General features: G+C 42.6%; 1 protein-coding gene across 1 annotated transcript; it reads right to left on the bottom strand.

Annotated features, from left to right (window-relative positions):
* Positions 1 to 422: 422 nt before the first annotated feature.
* On the bottom strand, positions 423 to 7,770 carry cahz (carbonic anhydrase). Its single transcript, XM_015957574.3, has 7 exons — positions 7,617 to 7,770; positions 6,791 to 6,988; positions 5,002 to 5,120; positions 4,608 to 4,700; positions 4,404 to 4,466; positions 4,150 to 4,305; positions 423 to 1,123 (listed from the first exon to the last, which is right to left on the bottom strand). Exons 1-7 carry the CDS (start codon positions 7,648 to 7,650, stop codon positions 1,004 to 1,006), a joined length of 783 nt encoding a protein of 260 aa, XP_015813060.1. The 5' UTR covers positions 7,651 to 7,770; the 3' UTR covers positions 423 to 1,003.
* Between the last annotated feature and the right edge of the window lie 7,262 nt (positions 7,771 to 15,032).

Below are 15,032 nucleotides of genomic sequence, written 5' to 3' on the forward strand. Positions count from 1 at the left end.
TCTGTCCGTCCATCCATCCATCCATCCATCCATCCACCCACCCACCCAACAACCCACCCACCTACGCATACATCCACCCACCCACTTATGCATCCATCCATCCATCCATCCATCCATCCATTCGTCCATCCAATCCATCCATCCATCCATCCATCCACCTACGCATCCATCTACCCACCCACCCACCCATCCATCCATCCATCCATCACATCCATCCATCCATCCATCCAATCCATCCATCCATCCATCCATCCACCTACGCATCCATCTACCCACCCACCCACCCATCCATCCATCCATCCATCACATCCATCCATCCATCCATCCATCCATCCATCCATCCATCCATCCATCCATCCATCCATCCATCGCCAGAGTACAGTGAACTCATTGTCGTGTTCAAGAAACCAGTCTGAGCCTGCTTGTCCAGCAGCAGATGCCTCTTGCATGTTAGAGGTGTTTTATTCTACTTTTCCCGTGTGTGACATCAGAAATATGGACTTTTTGGACAAGGATTAATTTGGGCACATAATTTCAAAAACATAATCACTGACAGAAAATGGATGGACGCATCTTTTCATGTTTGAAATGGTTTTAGATGCAGTAGAGACGCACAGGGCAGCACAAAAGGATACAACCTGTGAGTTTTGCATAATATGTCCCCCTTAGAAATGAAAATCCAAAGAAACTTGAGAAGCAAGCACACATGAAGGCCTCTTACATCCAGCAAAAATATTCTACTGTGGAAAGCTGCTGCACAATAATAATCAACAATCCTATCTCAAATATAATACTAAAGCTTTTGCCATCAGAGTTAAACATAGAAGAGACGTGGTAAAGCTGGTGTGATTCAGAAGATTCTGTTATGAAAGCTTTAAGTCAGAAACAAATGCAGAGAGGCAACCGGGCCGGTGTTCTGGTCTCTGCTGATCTCTAAAATACCAGCATCATGAAAACATAGGAAAAGCTAGCGGGCACTAAAGCGGTGATGATGAAGTCACATTTATTTGAAGGAGGCGCGGACATGACGACCTTTGAGGAGCTGCGGAGGACGAAAGTTGTCCACCATGCAGCAGGGAGTTTCTCCATCTCCAGTGAAGAGGAGGCTTCGGAACTTGGCCATCTAACAGGAGGAAGAGAGAAAAGGTGTTTAAGCTCTGATCTTCATATACATTTGATCAGGATCAGCAGCAAGATCTCCTAACAGGGAGAACAGATGTCCATGTGCCAGCTGTTTGGTCCTGGCTCTGATCTTCATTCAAACTTTGTCCAGAGTTCAGCTGAGGACAAGCACCGATTATTTCATCTGATTGTGTTTCCATTTTTATTTGAGTGGTTCATTTAGGAGTCACATTTAAGATTTCTTATTTTAGACACAGAAGTGTTGTACTAAAACTGGCAGGATCTGCTCCTGTAGCCTCCTGTGTCTGGTGTCTCGTCTCCCTTTTTAGTGTTGATTGGACTCACCTGCCCTCTTTACCTGTTTCCCTGATCATCCTCATGCTGTTTAACCCTCTGTTTGTGCTGATCTGCGTCAGATCCTCGTCCCGTCTACCCGTTGTATCATCCTACCTGCCGTTTTTCCCTTTTCAACTGTTCTGTTGCCTGCAAGTCTGCTTCCTGCTCACCTGCGTTTAGGTCCCGTTGCAACCAGCTCCGCTTCTTACCAAAAATATAAGCTTTAAAAACCATTTAGAGCATAAAGAAACACAACTGAATACAAATTGTATTATTTTTGAATTCAGAAATGAAAATAGGAGTATTGATCATGCAGTGGAAACCAAACATTTTCTGAATAACTGAATTAGAATCTTGCTCTAACCTGTCAGTAGTTTAATGGATTATAAATTGGAAGTATTAGATATCATTTATTCTATTTTCAGTTAAAATAACGCACACGCACACACACACACACGCACACACACACACACACACACGCACACACGCACGCACGCACGCACACACACACACACACACACACACACACACACACACTCACACACACACACACGGCTGTCTGTAAGAAGTCTAAAAGCCAGCGTGTGAAAGGTTCCCTTTAGGAGGCCATATTGTTTTAGCTGTTCAGCCTACAAATCACGTGGAGAGATGGTTCCAAACTAACAACCTCCAGCTGAACATCAGTTAAAGCGAAGAGATGGTAATAGACTTTGGGAGGAAACAACAGTGTTCCTACCCCCCTCCCTTGATGGTGCTCCCGTGGAAAGAGTAGGAAACATCCCTCAGAGTCCATCTACCAGACAATCTCACCTGGTCTACCCACATCCACACTCAGGTCAAGGAGGAGAAACAGCAGCTCTACCACCTGAGACAGCTGAGGAGATTTGGGGTCTCTCCCGGGATCCTCCAAACCTTTTACACAGTTGCTGTGGAAAACATCCTGACCATGAGCATCACATCTTGGTTTATCAACAGCACCATGCAGAACCGTAGAAGTCCTGCAGAGAGTGATCAGAGCAGCTGAATGCTGCACCAAATCCGAACTACCCTCCCTTCAGGACCTCTACACCAGACGCTGCAGAGACAGAGTCACCACGACCATCAGGGACACATCTCACCCAGGCAGCTGTCTATTTGGGCTGCTGAACTCGTTTTTACCCACAGAGTATAAGGCTCCTCAGTCAGATCACGCCCCACCACCATAACTAACACTGATAACGACACCGCAAGGAAAGTTGACCACTGAGCAGGGTTGATGGTTTATCCCTTGGGTCCATGTGGCAGGGGTGAGGAGTGAGCACCACCTCACCCCTGCCACGTGGACCTCAATGGATAAACCATCCTACCTGCTCAACTTTCCTTGCGGGGTCACCCATAAAGACAGTGGGAGGGTTAATCCAATATGATAAAAAACAACGCACACGTTATCAACTCCAATAGTCTCCCCTTCATTCCACGTGCTGATATCATGTTATATCATCTTGCCCACACATCTGAACATTTACATGTACGTGCCTGATTTGTATCTTTCCCTACACGCTTACACTTTCGCCCTTCAATCATTGTGTACATAGTCTAGAACACACTTACATGTATTTGTGTTGAATGTTCAAGTCTATGGGGTTCAGGGTTACATTTCACGTGTACTTGTAAGACTGATCAAGTGACAAATAACCCTTTTGAATCCTTTGAATCTTGTTGGCTGCACATCTGTGTGGCTGAGGCCAAACAACACCCAGGTATTCATCATGTAAAAAGTTACGATGCAGTTATTTACTGTAGAATAATACAAAACAGTCAAACAAAAGCACAATTTCCTTCAGATGACTCCGTGCACCATGAAATCTTCCTTATTCATTTGCTGAACCTGATTTTATACTCAGAAAGACTGAAGCTTTGTCTGTAAAACTCCAAACCAGAACCACCTGTGACCCGAGAAGCTGCAGCTTTTATGGATCTCCAGATCTGCTCAGGACCAGCCGAATAGTTCAGCTCATGTGGCTTTGTGTGCACACAAGTCGGTAAAAAGAAAGTGTCACAACAAAAATGACCAATGCTTCACGAGTTAGTTCACAGTTCTGTATAAAACTTCCATCAGTAACAAAAACCCATCCAGACTCGCCCTCCTGGGCCAGAGCCGGGTGTGGCAGAAAACTTAATGATATAGAACGGGGTGACTCAGGGTGTTGGTGTAATCTAGAAGACACAGAACGTCCTGCCCAGATTATCTGGTAGCATGGACGTAATTTTTGGGGGGGACAGGGGGGACATGCCCCCCCCCCCCACTTTTTCCAAAGTCAAGTTTTGACCCCTGCACTTTTTACCATCCAAAAACAATATTACACTATATTAACTTGACACTGGTTGAGCTCTAGGACCAAGCAGAAAACAACAGTTTGTGTTGAAACCTGTTTCCCATTAGAACATACAGATTACCGCCCCCCCCCCCCCCCCCCCCCCGTCCCGTCCACTTCTAAAGTGAAAATTACGTCCTTGTCTGGTAGCAGGTTAGTCCAACAGAGATGGATGGGGACTGCAACGTCCCTTCAAATGTGACACACTTTAAAGCGTCAGACTGGTGGCCTATCAGCGCACTCCGTCCTTCATGTGACGTTGAAGAGAAGACAAGAACAGCAGGCCCTTTAGGCGCTGCATCTCATGAATGATTGAGTGGTTTTGTGAGACACCCACCTGAGCAGGGCTGACACTTATTGGCTCCTTTAGGACAATCCAGGTGACACTCTCCAAGAGTGGAGGAGTAGTTAAAGAGCCTTCATAGGTCCAATGATCCAGCGAAGCAGGAAGTAGAGTCTTTGCGTCAAAGTTAGAAAACGTGGTTTGCTTTCCCTGCAAGCGTCAGAGCAGAGGCAGAAATAAAAACCACATTCTTCCAGGTTTCTCCCGCTTTTCCAGCCAAGCTGGCATTCAGCTGCTGACGCTCGTACCTTGGTCTTAATAGAATCCAGCGCATCCAGAACTTTCTGCAGTCGGGGGTTGGCAGCACCAATCTGAATAATAAAAACATTTCTATCACAAAAGCCTTTTTAGAGCCTTTTTAGCTTTGTCCTGACAAACAGACTTTGAGCTGGAGCCCCACAGCTGCTGTGCTCTGACTGATCTGGTGCTGTGATGAATCACTGATTCCTCACCTTGAGAAAGACACCGATCACAGCGAGTCCATCCGGCTTGTCAGCAGCTTCTCCAAAGCTGGGGTATTTAGTGTTCCAATGCACCAGGTGGAGCTAAGGTGAAAAGAAGCAGAGCATCACCTGAATTGGCCAGGGAACACCAAGGTCGCTGACCTGGACGACGTGTCCCATGATGAGCTTCTGCAGTATGAGAACAACCCTACACCATGTCCTAATTCACCCCTTTGGAGGTTTTCTCAGACAGGCTGAGTCAACTCCTTGTTTCTGCAGCTGATTGGACATGTCTTAGACCTTTGATGTTGTCACACACATTTTAGAAAAAGAAACATGAAATGTTGATTGAAGTGATTCATGCCGCGGCCGTTTGCCTGACCAGGCTGAGCCACTTTTGTACCTCACAGGGGAACTTGATGCCGTTGACATAGTGCTCAGAACCTCGGTCATCGCTGGCACCCCAGTGGAAGTGAAACTGCCTCAGACGGTAGGTTCCAGAAAGCGGACCTCCGGTCAGGACTGGTGAAGACAACATCATGATAGAATCACTGCGGCGTGATCAGCAACACAGTCCCTCCTCTACACCCTTCAATGTTCAGGTCTGGCTTCCTGTTTGTCTACTTTTAAGAATAGGCTTGAAACATTTTTATTTGATAGGGCCTATGGTTAAAATCTGATGTTAGCCTAAATCTGGACAAGTGGGGGAGTACAGGGAGGTGGAGTGTACAGTCGGTAAAGACGGCTCTCCCTTGCCCTGCCTCCAACATGCCTCCATCTAAAAGGCTAGATTATCCAGAGTTATCTCTGTAGTTATGCTGCTATAGGCTTAGACTGCTGGAGGATACACTGACCACTTTTCACACTCTACTGCTTTCTTCTACAATCTGCTCTTTAACTGTACTATTTTGTGCAATTTCAGCTGTTAACTTTATTTTCTCTGTAAGTGTTTTTCTCCCCAGAAGAAGCTACAGCGATGTTCTGCTGAGCTGTGGTGACCTCATGGAGGGGGCCATCGACTAGCACACTGCTGCTAACCACTTAAACATTCTCCCTCTCCTGATAATAACTTTTTGTTTTCATTGACTTTTGATGTGCTAATACTAGTTTATCCGTTTAATTATAGACCCACTAGGATAAATACAATAAAGTTTATCTTTCACCAAATAGAATATTTACTAAGACATCACAATATAACTATAGACTTATTACTTGTCTTTGTGTGTGTGTGTGTGTGTGTGTGTGTGTGTGTGTGTGTGTGTGTGTGTGTGTGTGTGTGTGTGTCTGCTCTGTCTTCTCGATCCCCAGTGAGTCGTGGTGGATGGCTGTTTATACTGAGCCAGGGTTCCCTGGAGGTTTCTTCCTGTTAAAAGGGAGTTTTCCTCTCCACTGTCGCTGCATGCTTGCTTAGTATGAGGGTTGCTGTAAAGTCACTGACACTAGTCAGTGACTTGATGCAATTTGCTGGGTTCCTTATATAGGAAACATTATTTCTGATTGGCTTAATGAACTGACCTGAATTGGAATGTTTATTATGTGAAGTGCCTTGAGACGACTCTTGTCGTGATTTGGCGCCATATAAATAAACTTGAATTGAATTGAATTGAATTGTTGCGGTCGGACCACGTTTAGCTTAAGCTGCTGACTCCATCCAAGGTTTCTTGCTCTAGGTCATTCAGGATCATTGAAGCTGGTCAAGAGCTCAGAGCTTTATGATGCTTTTTCTGATTCAGGACCTCATTTATGTTTATTGACCGAACACGTAAATACGTTTTATATGACTTAGTTTGTTATTAATCAAGCTGACGCACTGAACATGCCTGTTGACACCCAGATGTAAAAGCCATGGCTGATAGGAGATAACGGAGCTCTGACGTCATTAGACACTCTTATCTGTGCTAGTGCACACAGCAGCAGGGGGTTGGGGGACTGTTTTGTGGGAAGTGTTAAATGCTGAAGTAAAATGAATGGAAAATACATTTTCCTAGACTCCCTTTTTGTTAGACAACCCCGTTGCTGTATGTTTGAATCTCATATCAAATGAAATCATTTAGGACAAAATAGTATATTTTCTCTACAGCGTTCTCACGTAATTCCACAAAACCACACGAAAATATGTAAAATACGCAGATAAAAGGATTCTCAATCAGTAGAAATGATTTCTTTTCGTGGCTCTCTGGTCCAACGCTCACCTGAGCTGTCGGTGTCGTCCACAAAGTCCACCTGGAACGAGTGTCCATTGTTGAGAATCCCCTTGGCGTTGGAGGGGTCATACCTGGGTTTCAGAGGCTTTAGAGAAGGGTCGTACTGGGCCTCTTTGGTGACAATGTTGATAGGAGACTGTCTGGGCCCGTTAGCTACAGGGAAATTCTCTGCCCACTTGTCAGGTCCTAAATGCAAATACGTATTTAGATCATTGACCCCAAACCACATCTAATCAACAGCAATATGTCGCTCCAACTCAGACCAACAACACTAAACCGAAAGACTCCAGGAGTTCCTCATCGAGTGACGCCGTCCCTTCGTGGTTATTAAAGCTGCACATGAATCGACGCGGGCTACACGATGAACACAAACAACTAACTCACACTCATCAAAAGATCAAATGGATTTTCTCTGGTTTCTCTCAAAGACTTGACAGCAATGCCTCACCTGTAACGTAGCAACCCGAGATGGTTCACTGCGTAAATCAGCAGAGAGCCCTCAGACGGGATTCAGACCTGTGACCTTCTTGCTGCGGCAGACAGCAGTGCTGCCGAATGAGCCACCGTGTCGCTTTTGTTAAAAGGTAAAACGAATAAGATGATATTCACGTCAACACGATCACTCACTAACGCAGACGAATTCGTTTATGACGACGTGTCTCACGAAGGCCTACGTGTGACATCAGTAAACCAATAAAACCGGTCTGGTGAAGTGTGTGGAGCGTCACGGCGGTCAGCGTAAGGTTTTCTCTGAAGTATTCTGGTTGTTGTTACACAGAAACGCCAACGTCAAGTACATGGAGGAATTCCTTACCGTCGGCTGGTCCGTATCCCCACCCATGAGACATGGTTGCTCCTCTGTGGCAAACAGTCAAAGCAGAAGGTGAAAAGACAAGTGATGATGACTTTGTGACCGCTGCCCATCGAGGTCCTTTTAAAGGGTGTCTCAGTCATGGTGGGCTTGGCTTGCTTGGGCGTTCAGCCAGAAGAAGCTGGAAGCCATCTGGTCATGGACCTTCTGCTCTTCAATAGGCTAGAAAACGTGGAGAGGCAGTTTCATAAGAAATACAACGGTAATAAATTTAATCAGCAATCGATCAAAAGCAACTCTAATGCTGAATGACACGTTTTAAAATTATTTTTCGACACATTTGTGATAATTTTTTAAGTTCGTGGTTTCATTCCTGTTCATCTCACCTCCCTGCTCGTAGTTATCTGCTTCTTGACTTTCATATGCTTGCATCCTACAGCAGGGCCGTAAATGGGGCTCCAGCCCCCACATGTCTTCCTTAATCATGCTCTGTCATTGCCCGTCTCAGGAAAACGCGTACCGGGACGATAAATGTGCATATTAGTCATGCTATTAATAACAAAATGGAAGCTTTACTTGGCCCAAAAATAAGACAAAAAAAATCTCCACCTAGAAATCCTGGAATGACTCGGATCCCAGCTACTGTGGGACTGCTGAGGTGGCAGACAAGTTGCCAGTTGGAGGGGGTACTGCCAAGAACCTGCGCTCCCCAATTAATGGTGGGGCCCCTGCTGCATCGCCCTCCTCAGGCATACAGCACCAGGGATTTGGGGGTTTAGTGGGGCAGAGGTTGGATGGGTGGAGCTGCCAAACTGTGGCCTCACCCTTCAGCCTCCCGCTCCAGCTCTGGTGAGCTTTTACTTAATCAAGGCTTCATTTGAATTCTCTCAGCATTTTTTTCACGTGCATCTGAAACAACACAACCACAGCACCTTGTCTGTGTTTCGATCTTCTGGCTTTCAGCATGCACTTGTCTAATTCCTGAAACCTGCTTTTGACCAACACGTTTTCTTGTGATTTTCTGCACCGTTTCATAGCAGACTCCTCACTGTTATGGAAAAATGGCCTTTAACCCACAAGTATTTATTCTAACAGCATCCTTTCCATCACGCTCGTCTCTCTCACCTCCGTGCTCAACCTGTCATTTAATTTGGTTTTGGTGATCAGTGAGCACGCTCCACGCGCTCTGGACCTGCGTTAAAGTCCCGCCTCCTATAACAGCCACAGCTTTCTGTACAGTTTGTGCAAGATTTAAAGTCCAAACTGGAGACTGTCAGTAATGCGAGACACAGTCTCGATTTGCAGAACGTGTGAAAAGTATAATGAAAATGCGGGACTGTACCACACAAAGTGGGACGTCTGGTCACTGAGGTGGTTACGGCTCCATGGGGGGATCAAATCTGCCCGGAGTTCCTCAAGGCTCTGGATATTGTGGGGCTGTGTTTTCATCTAGGCGTCAAACAAAATACAGTTTTCTTCTTGTTCTTCACAGAAGGCCACCTGCACACAAATCTGGTCATGAGGAACTTAACAAAGCACCTTAAGACTCAGAATCAGAATCAGAATCAGAATCAGAATCAGAATTAGAATCAGAATAGGTTTATTGCCATTGTCAGTGAACAAACAATTCACAAACTAGGAACTTGCTTCGGTACTAATGTGCTACATATAACACGAATAATAAGATTAAAAATAGAATAAAATAGAATAAAAAAACTAGAATAAAACTTTCAGCGATAAAAAATGGCGGGTAACGGTAACATGGCCGATAACGTGACGTTGTGTCGAGTACAGAAGACCAGCATGGTTGTGTTTATAATCTATTCACAAGTCTAACGGCAGATGGAAAGAAGCTGTTCTTATGGCGGGAGGTTCTGGTCCGGATGGACCGTAACCTCCTGCCTGAGGGGAGCGGCTCAAAAAGTCTGTGACCCGGGTGCGAAGGGTCAGCTGCTATCCGACCTGCACGCCCCCGAGTTCTGGAGACGTACAGGTCCTGGATGTAACTGTAAGAAACTTCACTTCATTAAACAGCTTTCTGTTACCAATAAAAATGAAACACATTTACTGTAAAAAAGTGAGAAAGACCTTTCATTCCTGACATTAAGAACATGTGAGATTAAATAACTGATTCCCTGTTGACTTTGCAAACACGACCACTTAGAAAGAATGGGTCTAATTTCCCTAGCTTTATTTGAATAGAAATATAACATTAATTTAAAAACATAGGAAAGCTAAAAGTAAAATTTTTAAATGTCAGACATGATCGCCTCTACAGCAATAATCAACCTGTTTGTTTTTATTTGACTTCCATTCCTCAAGATAAATGAAAAAACAGACAAAAATAAATTTGCTTCACTTTTAGTGTAACAGTTACCCGTGGATCTCTTAAAAGAGACGACATCAAGTCCAACCTTGAACTTCTGAATGGATTCTGGAACATAGTTCTCTTTGAAAGTCAAGATATTTCCCCCTCCATCCTGTTCAGCTGTAAAACAATCAGAATCGATGTCTGAGTGCCAAAAACAAGCCTAACAGTTGTACTCTCGCAGGTGGAGCGTTATAGACCCAGCTGTAACAACCCACCTGATGCAAAAACGTGATTAGAAATGCTTTTGGTTGTTTTTCACCACAACAGACAGTTTGAGTGACATGGAGTTACATTGTGTAGTTTAAGTTTTTTTTAGCAGTCTATAATTGTGTACACATAAATCAGTGAAAACAACATTAGATGCAGACTCTGTATAAAAGTTTTATTCTAACCCTGAATCGCACGTTTTGTTGTACTTGATTTTAAATGATAAATAATTATGTTATTATTTAAGATTTATGAGCTTGTACAATTTTGTAATGAAACTGACTACAAATCAGCTGTGGTGTGTGTTCCAGCAGAATCTCTTCTCCCCCAGCGCAGCTGCTACTTACCACATGGCCAGATTTATAGTGCTTTTCTCCACATTTAAAGCACCTTCTTTCACCCATTTTTCTTCTGCTCTTCTCCATCTCTGGTTTGGTAACGTAAATTTGGTGAGACGAGCATTTGTAGTCCACTGTGTCTTCATACGGAGCCTGAAATAATGTTTGCCACTTGTCAAACATAAGGGCTTTCTTTGGCATCCAAATGTCTCTTTGAAAATCACAGACATCATATGTTAAATCTATCAAACAGGATAAGAAAATCATTTTAATTTTCTCAAAGACTCCCATAGATTTTTTTTTATTTTTTTTGCAGAAGGCGATCCATAGTGCACAGGTGGTGGGGCATGACTTAAGCTCGTTATACCCGCCGTTGGACAGGAGTCTACGAGACATGAATTGTTGGTCGGACTCGGCCTCTCACTGGTTCTTGGCAGGGATGCTAGATGTGGAAAAAAATGTTTTGTAGACTGAGATATGTGTTGAGACTTGTGCTTTGAAAGTTTGTATCAAATTTCTTTCTGCAAGTTACCAAACAGTAAAAAACAAAGAGTTACATGCTACAAAACAAAAGCTGCAAGTTAAAAGTATTAAAATTCTGATTCTTACAACTAGCAAAAGAACAGGGAGGGAGGGCTGTGCCAAATATATACCATTACTATCAGGCAGCACAAATAGCACCACTCATTGATTGGTGTGACCCGCAAAACTTGAACCACTGGAAAATAATAGAGACAAAGAGAAAGGAAATACCAATCCAAACATTACTGGGGGAAAATACCAGAAAAGAATACTGGACGAAAAATATTGAAAAACTGGACCCGATAACTAAGTTTAGTTTAGAAACCTGGTGGAACATAAGCAAGAAACTAAAAATAGAGGGAGAGCTAAGATTGCTAAGATGGATAGGGTGGGACTCGGACTTTGAACCTGGAAAAAGGGATAATAGATTCAAAAAATGGAATGAGACAGGAATGACAGCATTAGGAATAATTCAGAAAGAAGGGATGATAAACAGTTTCCAAGAATTGAAAGAAAAATTTGACGTGGAAAATAAGGATATGTTTAGATATTTACAACTAAGAGATTACTACACTAACAGAATTCAAAGGAAAATTCGAGGGAATAATCAAATAATAACAATGATGATCCAAACATATACAAATCCAGCACCTAAACGGAAATTATCCATAATATATAAAACATTATTGACGATAGAAAACCACTCAACACAGTATATCAAAGAAAAATGGGCAAAAGAAATTAGGGAAGAAATACTGGACGGGGAATGGGAGGAGATGTGGAAAACACAAAATAGGACAACACAATCACAAAAATGGAGGGAATTTGCCTGGCAGAACCAAATACGATACTTCAGCACACCGAAAATCATAAGTAAACAAATACAAAAACAAACGAGATGTTGGAGGAATTGTGGAAATATAGAATCCAATCACGCCCACATATTTTGGGAATGCAAGAACATAAAACCTTTTTGGAATCAAATATATGAGAACACCAAAATAATATTAGGATATTATTTTCCACAGACATTTAAATTAATGTACCTAGGATCCATACGGGAAGAAATAGCGGGGGGAGACCAATATCTGATGAGGATACTCATGATAGCAGCCAAGAAAGCCATCACTAGAAAATGGTCCAGACCAGAGACCCCAACAATAGAAGAATGGAAGACAATTGTTGGAGAAATACAGGAAATGGAGAAGCTGACATTTAGACTAAGACTGAAAGGGGAACAAATGCATAAACGATGGGCTAAATGGAGACATACAGATATATAGAACTGGAGAGAAAGAAGAAATCTGCAGATGAGCCGACCTTTTGATTTATTTATATATGGGTTTTTTTTTTTTTTTTTTAATCTTTTTATTATTATTATTTTTTCTTTTTTATTTATTTTGTTTTTCTGTCGTCTTTTTTTTCTTTTCGTTTTGTATGCATTGTAAGTACTCAAAAGAAGGAGAAGAAAAATGAATGATTAGAAAGAGAAAACAAGCCAAGAAGATAGAAATAGAAAAACAGGTTAATCGGGGAAGGAAGAACAACGGACACGGAAGGGAATGAGAAGACAAGAAGACAAAGGTAAAGAATGGACAGAATAACGGCGGAAGAGCACAAACAAAGAAAGACTTCTAGAAAACGAACGAGGGGAAATGAACAGAACTCAATGTTAAAAATATGATGAATGCTGAGTACGAAGGGGGAATGTGTTTGTAAAGTAAAAGTTGATAAATAAAAAGTTAAAAAAAAAAAAATTCTGATTCTAGCTCCATATGAAAGGCTTTTCTGTGCCTACATCACTTACAAACGCCTCAGTTTCAGACTTAGTTGCCATGGTTACCTGTGAAATGACACTGATCAGCTGGTTTATTTATATGTAGAATTTTCGTGATGTCCTTTGCATTGACCATTTATGGCAGAAAGTCGTGCAAAACCCGCATGAGCACATTTCTAGGAAGAGAGTGATTTGTTAAGTGTGCAGATGTGCGTTCGCACTGCTTTATAAAGAAAATGAGTTTGCATAAGTAATTGTTTTGCTGAGCTTAAGTAAAGTTTTAGTAAAGATTATATACAAAGTTTCAGAAATGAAGCCCCTGATGTCTAGACCTGTAATAGAACCTGGTGTGTGGTGCCATCCAGTGTTATACCTGCACAAGGACAGCTCAGCTGGTCTGTAACCCACCCATAACACCCCCCCCCCAACACACACACACACACACACACACACACACACACACACACACACACACACACACACACACACACACACACACACACACACACACACACACACACACACACACACACACATGCTGTGATATGCTCTTTTCTCAGCTGACTGATTTGTGCATACATGGTGCATTTGAATGCTGGGTGGAAGCTGGGAAATTTTGATTTCTTTTGAAATTAGTCTAAATTTGTGTTGAAGGGACAAATCTGTTTTTCTGTAGAAAAATATAGTATCTCAGGATCCTGTAGTTATAAAGGATAGACCTGCATTTAGTTTTTAATAATCTAAAATTGTTTATTTACACATATAAGTACTTATGAGTAGGGATGCACCGATCAGGTTTTTTGCTGCCGATCACCGATACCGATATCAAAGAATGCTGATCACTGATACCGATCACGTGGATTGGCCAGAAATTTTCTACAACATTATAATGAGTGGTACAAACTACATAATCAGGGAATAAAGGACATGTAACCTAATCTAAAATGGTCTGTATTAGGGTTGTCACGGTGTGAAAATTTAACCTCACGGTTATTGTGACCAAAATTACCACGGTTTTCGGTATTATCGCGGTATTTTTTTTAAACGTGCTACATTTTCACACAACTAAATAAACCCTGTATGTCAGGAAATATTGTCCTCAGTTTGTGTCTAAATTTTGCCTAAAATGTGTTATTTTGTAATTATGTTATTTGTTTACATTTTTTCCCTTTATTCATTAAAATACCAATATTTGCCCATAACTTCTTATTTCATGTCTGTTTGATGTCATCATTTAAAAATATTACATCAAGTGGTACTCAGTACTCAAGTAGCCTTCTAATCAGATACTTTTTTTTTTACCCTTACTTGAGTAATAAACCCTATATCAGGAAAATATTGTCCTCGGTTTGTGTCCTTCCAGTGAGCTTTGCAGATGTGAGGAAATGTCATCAGGCAGTAATCATTGTTAAATTCATAATTATTCTCGGAGAGAGACCAACTCTTATCTGCCCCTGGGAGCCCCGTAATGCATAGCGTCATTTCAACATGGCGGTGTCCGCGACACGGTTTATATGCAGGTAGCGGCGCTGCGGCTGCTTTATATAGCGACTCGTTGCTTTCTCCCTCAACCCAAATCCTCGGATCATGCATTTTAGCTAAAACGCTAACGTTAGCTTGCCTTGCGTTGACTGCAGAGTTGTGGGTGATGGTCACGCAGATGTGTCATGAGATTTGAAGCGTTGCTGCGTTTCACAGAGACTTTTTCTGCACGTGCTGCAAACAGGATAGCTGTCCGTCTTCTATAAACTCCCTCAGCATTCTTCAAATATCTAAAATATGCCCGTACTTCCGACTTTGTCTTCTTTGAGGGATAATAAATGTCCTGAGCGCTGCCGTCTCCTCCTTTGGCCATTATTTCAGCTTTAGCTTCAAGAAAGTTTTGGTTGTAAACAACAAAGTGCGCATGTGCCGCCGGCAACTTCAGCAGATGATACGGTGGCTGGTAAGGGTCACCGCGCCTACACCGCAGCCACGGTAAACCCACCAAGATAATATAGTTTTTTTTAAAACAAGACAGTTATTATTGTCAACTTTTTTTACCGTGACGACCCTACGGCTGATCGGTCTGCTTTGATCTATTTTGAAAATTCCGATCAAAACCGATAGGGGCGCTATCGGCCGATTACGATCAAATGCCGATCCATCGGTGCATCCCTACTTATGAGCCATGAAAATATAGTCAAAGGGTTATAAGAAATGAC

This window comes from Nothobranchius furzeri, chromosome 11 (assembly GCF_043380555.1).
Source record: "Nothobranchius furzeri strain GRZ-AD chromosome 11, NfurGRZ-RIMD1, whole genome shotgun sequence".
NCBI classification, from domain to species: domain Eukaryota; kingdom Metazoa; phylum Chordata; class Actinopteri; order Cyprinodontiformes; family Nothobranchiidae; genus Nothobranchius; species Nothobranchius furzeri.

What these genes read in the sequence shown, in the direction of transcription:
- cahz (XM_015957574.3), bottom strand. Translation starts at nt 7,650, where the DNA reads ATGTCTCATGGGTGGGGATACGGACCAGCCGACG. An exon ending in GGGATACGGACCAGCCGACG is followed by an intron (nt 6,989 to 7,616) that starts GTAAGGAATTCC and finishes ATTTGCATTTAG; the next exon opens with GACCTGACAAGTGGGCAGAG. An exon ending in GCATCAAGTTCCCCTGTGAG is followed by an intron (nt 4,701 to 5,001) that starts GTACAAAAGTGG and finishes TTTTCACCTTAG; the next exon opens with CTCCACCTGGTGCATTGGAA.